Below are 8161 nucleotides of genomic sequence, written 5' to 3'. Positions count from 1 at the left end.
CCAACGTAAGAAAGTATAACCATTTAACATGGGATACCACTGTTACTATTCGAGTTAGTAAAATAATTGTTACTTTCCTCCTAAACGTATTTGCTGGAGTTCACCTCCGCAGACAGAGGTCTCTGCGCGCTTTTGTTTCCAGTGCGTAGCGCGCGTCGAGGTCCAACATCAGAATGATAATATATATAGGGCTACCACAATGGGAGGAGTATGAAAATAATGCTCAGCCCTACCCACCGACTGCAAACATATAAGACACCTTGCTGAAGCAAAACTAGTCACTAAAGTCTTAAATCTTGCTGAAAAGAGTGACTAGAGAAAAAAAAATTCACCATAACTTACCAAGCTTCATCTGAGATATTTTCCCAAGGAGTACTGAGACTGTCACCATGGTCTCAGAAGGATACTTGGGACTTTAAACTAATGGAACTTGTTTAATTGATTAACTAATTTCATTGTACATCACAACATCACTTTTGAACATTATTTTACTTATTTATTATACATTTTATTTACAAAAAAGTGAGTGCTGGACTAAAGTTGTCAAGAAAACTAAACTTTTTTGTAGTTTTTTTTTCTTCCATTCACAATATCTGTTTCCAGGAATAGGTGTTCTGATAATCCATAGCCATGGCACTGCTGGACACAGAGTTTGGGGTGAAGGGCAGCAGCATCATCAGGGAATGGAGTGGACAGGTCCAGCCAGCTCTGGTCGCCTCCTTTGTTTTCCTCTTCTGTCTAGAAGCCTGTCTATGGGTCAGGAATCTCAGACTCAAGAGAAGGCTGCCAGGACCCTTTGCCTGGCCGGTGGTGGGCAATGCCATGCAGCTGGGGCAGATGCCTCATATCACCTTCTCCAAGCTGGCAAAGAAGTACGGCAACGTGTATCAGATACGACTGGGCTGCAACAACATAGTGGTGCTCAATGGAGACACAGCAATACGAGAAGCCTTGGTTCAACACAGCACAGAGTTTGCAGGCAGACCCAACTTTATATCTTTTCAGATGATTTCAGGAGGCAGGAGCTTGACATTCACTAACTACAGCAAACAGTGGAAAATGCACAGGAAAATTGCACAATCTACCATTAGAGCTTTCTCCTCTGCCAACAGCCAGACCAAGAAAGCATTTGAGCACCACGTTTTGGGAGAATGTATGGATCTTGTGCAGGTATTTCTGAGAAGGAGTGCAGATGGACGATATTTTAATCCCGCTCATGAATTTACAGTAGCTGCTGCAAATGTAATCTGTGCACTGTGCTTTGGAAAGCGTTATGGTCATGATGACATTGAGTTTAGAACTCTCCTAGGCAGAATGGACAGGTTTGGAGAGACGGTGGGGGCTGGCAGCTTGGTGGATGTCATGCCCTGGCTTCAGAATTTCCCAAATCCTGTCCGCAGCATCTACCAGAATTTCAAACATATAAATGAGGAGTTTTTTGCCTTTGTGAAAGATAAAGTGATGCAGCACAGAGAAACTTTCACGCCTGATGTGACGCGTGACATGAGTGATGCTATCATTAACGCGATTGATCACAGAAAGGACAGTGGACTGGCCGAAGACTTTGTTGAAGGAACAGTCACAGACCTCATTGGAGCCGGCCAAGAAACAATGTCAACCATTTTCCAATGGATTCTCCTGCTTTTGATCAAATACCCCAACATCCAAACCAAGCTGCAGGAACAGATTGACAAAGTGGTAGGCCGTGACAGGCTGCCCTCTATTGAGGACAAAGCCAGCCTGGCTTACCTAGATGCTGTTATCTATGAGACCATGCGCTATACCAGCTTTGTACCCCTCACCATCCCACACTCCACCACCTCAGATGTCACCATCGAAGGCTTCCACATCCCCAAAGACACAGTGGTCTTCATTAACCAGTGGTCCGTCAACCACAACCCTTTAAAGTGGAAGGACCCACATCTCTTTGACCCCTCACGGTTCCTCGATGAAAATGGTGCCCTTGACAAGGACCTGACTAACAGCGTCATGATCTTCTCCACTGGTAAAAGGCGATGTATTGGCAACCAGATTGCCAAGGTGGAAACATTTTTATTTACAGCCGTCTTGCTTCACCAGTGTACCTTTGAGAGCAACCCATCAGAGGCCCTGACCCTTGACTGTTCTTATGGGCTCACACTGAAGCCCCTGCACTACACCATCACAACCAAGCTCAGGGGGAAGCTGCTCGGTCTGGTGTCACCTGCATAAAAATCTCATCCCATTATTGTGGGCAACATTGCCAATCAAATACATTTTACAGTGAGTATAAGCAAACCTGCACTGAATGCTGTTGTTGAGGAGTGTAATATTTCATATTTAATATTTAATTAATATCTGAACACAATTGAATATGTTTGCAATGTTGTTGATACAGAATTGAAAGTATGATTACAGTAAAGGAAAGTTTGCTAGGTAGAGATGAATCTCCTTTGTTGGGGGCCAGGGGTCGGGTCATGGGGTCAATGAAGTTGAACAGGCTCTCAAACTATGTACCTGATCATATTCTTTAAGGAAGTATACTTTTGTTTTATATACATTTAGAGTTTTGAGCGTACTTCATAAACAGTATTCAGCATGTTAACGTATGAAAATATGTGCATGAAACTAGAATATCACTCAAAAGTCAATGGAAGATTATATCACAGTATAATATGCTTGTGAGTGTTTGTGAATGTTGTAGTCACACCCGAGGGACCGCAGTCTGTTGCGTTGAGGACTTTTTGGATTCCTCGCATCAAGATGGTGATGTATCAATGTAGTTAACCTTTTCACATAAAGCAGTCACAAAATATTTGTATAGATATATTTCAGGTATGAATAATATGTGTATTATAATCCAATCCACTATCTACTGTACACCATGCATATGAGCACATTGAAATACTGTCGGAAGATAACAAATGCTGACAAACTGCTAAAGGGAAAATCAAGTTATCTATATGCTATAGCCTACAGTGTGAAGACAATTCAGAGATAACAGCATTGGCGCCTCTGTGTAACTTCAAGCTCAGTGTCCCCAACAAAGTTTGGAGGTGTTTCAATGGAGAGGTGGGTTTGGAATTGTGGGATTGATCATGCTGATGAATACATGGGAGATGACCAACTCCAGAGACTGACTGCATTGATCTCCTTAGAAATCTACTGAACAGGCACTCCAGCTACACAACCCATCCCTTCATATCCAAAGCAACTGTCACTAAATACAATACTACTACACAAATCAATGGAGTCTTCAAGTCTTTATGTATTTAAACAAATGCATGTCTGTTTACACCTCAAGGGTCTGAAATCTATATGGATGTCATTTCACCTTTGTCAAAGAGCACGTATTCAGGAATTTATGAAATAGAGTTCCGAATCTCTGCCTCTCTCAAACCAAGAAAGTCAACTACAGCATGCGTTGAATGTCCAGGCAAGGATTCATCATACAAAATACTGTGTTGAAATGTAAAAAAAAAAAATAATTATATGATTGAAAAATCTGATATATCTGGAATGAATAAAGCAACGTTTTAAACAGTCCGGGGTTGATAGTGACTGAGTCTGCTTCTCTCTTGTCTGTCATTGATTAACCCATTAAGCATCTCATCATTGGAAGGAGTGCAATCTCCTGTCCATTGCAAGGTGTTGTTTTCTGTAGTGACACACTCCATGTACAGTGCAATGAATATGAGCTGGTGAATAACATATTGCAAAATAAATATTATTATGGAAATACACACTCTAAGGTACATTTTAAAATGCAATAAACATGTGATAACGTATAATAAAACTGCAAACTAGTCTTTACCACTGTTAACACTGATTATGTTTTATAGCTAATCGACACCAGTCCTGCGTGTTTTCTCTCATCAAAACTGTCAGAAACACATCAGGTGGCAGGTAGCCTATCGTTTAGAGCGCTGTGGAAAATCTGTCTATCTGCCCTTGAGCAAGGCACTTAACCCTAATTGCTCCTGGGTCGCCATTTATAAGGGAGAGTTGGGATATGCAAAAAAGACATGTACAATTCACACATGCGTATAATACAAACTTGTACATGTGAGAAGTCGGAAAAATATAAGCACCCACCTAACTATTTATTTATTATTATCAAACGTATTTGAATTGTGATCTGGTTTAGCAACAATACATGATACAAGTGAAGAATCTCTCCTTGCAGCATTACTATCACTGGCCCATTAGAGTACAGAATTCCATAGTAGTTAAATTCCTGCTGAATAGCTTTGAAACCCCAATTGGTCAACTTTTTCAAAGTTATTTGTTTCTCTGAAAAGCCTTATTACTAGCGTTATTGCCAGAAGTCCCTGTTTTGAAGTCACTTTTAAACTATTTTGATATAGCCACCAGCCTAAGAGCTACATTATCTCATTTACTATGTATAAAAGGACCATTATGCAAAACAAAAAAAACCTCTGGTAAATACTGTATATACTTTTATAGAACATATAAAAGTGTATTGTACAATGTGTATCTATTCTGTGACAAGATCCAAAACCCAGAGCTTTCATGGTCATATCTTGGATTCTATTCCTAGTAGTGTTTAGAGTTAACAGAGCATAGGCTGAAAATAACAGATACAATTTTTTTTATAATGTCATAAAAAATGCATACATTAGTTTTCAATTGACAGAGGAAAGCTCCTTCCAAAGTTACAAGTAGTCCTGCCTTAGCCTGGGTACTTCACTGAGACGTTTGCTTTATATACACTATATTTCAGTCTGGAATTGTTCCTATAGAGAGGCAATCAAGCAATTTTCAGAATCCAGAACATAACCGGACCAATCAGTGTCCCCTGAGTTTAGCTATGGTGAGTTTAGCTATCGTGAGTTTAGCTATGGTGCATTTAGCTATGGTGAGTTTAGCTATGGTGAGTTTAGCTATGGTGAGTTTAGCTATGGTGCGTTTAGCTATGGTGAGTTTAGCTATGGTGCATTTAGCTATGGTGAGTTTAGCTATGGTGAGTTTAGCTATGGTGAGTTTAGCTATGATGCGTTTAGCTATGGTGAGTTTAGCTATGGTGAGTTTAGCTATGGTGCGTTTAGCTATGGTGAGTTTAGCTATGGTGAGTTTAGCTATGGTGCGTTTAGCTATGGTGAGTTTAGCTATGGTGCGTTTAGCTATGGTGAGTTTAGCTATGGTGAGTTTAGCTATGGTGCGTTTAGCTATGGTGAGTTTAGCTATGGTGAGTTTAGCTATGGTGGTCTGTGTGACTGAAAGTTTGAACCCTAACTACTACACCATGTTCTAAAATTCTCCCCTGTGGTACCTGTATTGTGTTTAAAGGTAGTGCAGCCCAGTCTTTTAGAGCCTCTGGCCCGCTAAATCTAAACTCCTTCTGTTTTAGTCCTAGGTTCAGGCGGGCCTGACTGGTTGCTGCTTTCCTTTTTGTCTCACCGTGGCATTGAGTGTTAGGTATAAGAAAGACTCCGCTGGAACGAGCACTTCGGCGCAAAAAAAACCCTGAATAGGAGTTTTAAGTCCCTGAACCCTCCCACAGAGGAGATATAAGGGAGAGTGTCAAGACTAAAATCTGCATTCCTCTAATGTGGTCATCTGAAGACGGACAGCGACTGCACTACTGCTAACCACTCAACCTGATCAAGCCTGTTCACAAGCCAGCACGGAGTAGGAGGAGACAGACACCGTAATGTAAGAGGTTCTGTAAAACTTCTTCGTTGTCTCGATTCATTTCTAAGTTTTTCGGATGATAATGTAGGACTGACCATACTTAAAAACAGACAGAATTTCTATTTAGTTTATTTGGAATTTAGGTGGAAAGGAGGACCTATTTTAAATATCTGGTTACCGGGAATAACATTCAATAAATAAAAGTGGGATCTCTCTCAGAATTTGAAGGATTGGGCACCAGAAATAGAACATCTCAGCACCATGGTACTGCTGGACACAGAGTTTGGGGTGAAGGGCAGCAGCATCATCAGGGAATGGAGTGGACAGGTCCAGCCAGCTCTGGTCGCCTCCTTTGTTTTCCTCTTCTGTCTAGAAGCCTGTCTATGGGTCAGGAATCTCAGACTCAAGAGAAGGCTGCCAGGACCCTTTGCCTGGCCGGTGGTGGGCAATGCCATGCAGCTGGGGCAGATGCCTCATATCACCTTCTCCAAGCTGGCAAAGAAGTACGGCAACGTGTATCAGATACGACTGGGCTGCAACAACATAGTGGTGCTCAATGGAGACACAGCAATACGAGAAGCCTTGGTTCAACACAGCACAGAGTTTGCAGGCAGACCCAACTTTGTGTCTTTTCAGTCAGTGTCTGGTGGTAACAGCATGACATTCTCTAACTACAGCAAACAGTGGAGGACCCACCGGAAGATCGCTCAGTCCACCATTAGAGCTTTCTACTCTGCCAACAGCCAGACCAAAAAAGCATTTGAACAGCATGTTGTGGCAGAGGCTACTGAGCTCATTGAAGCTTTTCTCAAACTCAGTGCTGATGGACAGTTTTTCAACCCTGCTCACGAACTGACAGTAGCTGCTGCTAATGTAATCTGTGCCCTGTGCTTTGGAAAGCGTTATGGCCATGATGACATGGAGTTTAGAGCCCTTCTGGCCAGCATGGACATGTTTGGAGAGACGGTGGGGGCTGGCAGCTTGGTGGATGTCATGCCCTGGCTTCAATATTTCCCAAATCCTGTCCGCAGTGTCTACCAGAGCTTCAAAGACCTCAATAAAGAGTTTTTCACCTTTGTGAGAGACAAGGTGGTGGAGCACAGGGAGACGTTTGACCCTGAAGTGACCCGGGACATGAGTGACGCCATTATTCAGGTAATTGACAAGGCAGACAGTGATACCGGGTTGACGGAGGCCCACACAGAAGGGACAGTGTCCGATCTGATTGGTGCGGGACTGGATACTGTGTCCACTTGCCTTCATTGGATGCTCCTTTTATTGGCAAAATACCCCAACATCCAAACCAGACTGCAGGAGCAGATTGACAAAGTGGTAGGCCGTGACAGGCTGCCCTCTATTGAGGACAAAGCCAGCCTGGCTTACCTAGATGCTGTTATCTATGAGACCATGCGCTATACCAGCTTTGTACCCCTCACCATCCCACACTCCACCACATCAGATGTCACCATCGAAGGCTTCCACATCCCCAAAGACACAGTGGTCTTCATTAACCAGTGGTCCGTCAACCACAACCCTTTAAAGTGGAAGGACCCACATCTTTTTGACCCCTCACGGTTCCTCGATGAAAATGGTGCCCTTGACAAGGACCTGACCAACAGTGTGTTGATATTCTCAGCAGGGAAGAGGCGATGTATCGGTGAACAGATCGCCAAAGTGGAGGTTTTTTTATTTTCTGCTATTTTGATTCACCAGTGCAGCTTTGAGAATAACCCAAGTCAGGACCTCTCCTTAGACTGCTCCTATGGGTTAACACTGAAGCCCCTGAACTACAAGATCTCTGCCAAGCTCAGAGGAGAATTACTTAATGGGGCATAAAATCTTGTGATTTGTGTTTTCAAACAGAGAACCTACTAATGGACTGCAGTAATCCAACGCACTATAAAAGGTGTGCACAACAGTGAATATTTTTGCTTGGTAGGTACCAACCATAAGACTTATATTGATACTTTACTATTATTATCATTAGCTAAACTGATTGTTGATTGTATACATCACATTTTGTGACAGATAACTGAATCATATTTGTTATTTGTATTATTTTATTGCACTGGCTATACAGTTGAAGTCGGAAGTTTACATACATCTTAGCCAAATACATTTAAAAACTCAGTTTTTCACAATTCCTGACATTTAATCCTAGTTAGGATCACCACTTTATTTTAAGAATGTGAAATGTCAGAATAATAGTAGAAAGAATTATTTATTTCAGCTTTTATTTCTTTCATCACATTTCCAGTGGGTCAGAAGTTTACATACACTCAATTAGTATTTGGGACATTGCCTTTAAGTTGTTTAACTTGGGTCAAACGTTTCGGGTAGCCTTCCACAAGCTTCCCACAATAAGTTGGGTGAATGTTGGCCCATTCCTCCTGCCAGAGCTGGTGTAACGGAGTCAGGTTTGTAGGCCTCCTTGCTCGCACACGTGTTTCAGTTCTGCCCACAAATTCTCTATAGGATTGAGGTCAGGTCTTTGTGATGGCCACTCCAATACCTTGACTTTGTTGGC

General features: G+C 42.1%; 1 protein-coding gene across 1 annotated transcript; it reads left to right on the top strand.

Annotated features, from left to right (window-relative positions):
- The first annotated feature begins 294 nt into the window (after positions 1-294).
- LOC106610849 (cytochrome P450 1B1) lies at positions 295-7946 on the top strand. The gene is made up of 2 exons (XM_045723458.1): positions 295-711; positions 5977-7946. The coding sequence occupies exons 1-2, from the start codon at positions 631-633 to the stop codon at positions 7468-7470; spliced, it is 1575 nt and encodes a 524-aa protein (XP_045579414.1). The 5' UTR covers positions 295-630; the 3' UTR covers positions 7471-7946.
- The last annotated feature ends 215 nt before the right edge of the window (positions 7947-8161 follow it).

The sequence above is a fragment of the Salmo salar genome, chromosome ssa09 (genome assembly GCF_905237065.1).
Source record: "Salmo salar chromosome ssa09, Ssal_v3.1, whole genome shotgun sequence".
Taxonomy (NCBI): Eukaryota; Metazoa; Chordata; class Actinopteri; order Salmoniformes; family Salmonidae; genus Salmo; species Salmo salar.
The sequence above is the reverse complement of the archived record's forward strand: the minus strand, read 5'-3'. Positions and strand labels throughout refer to the sequence as shown.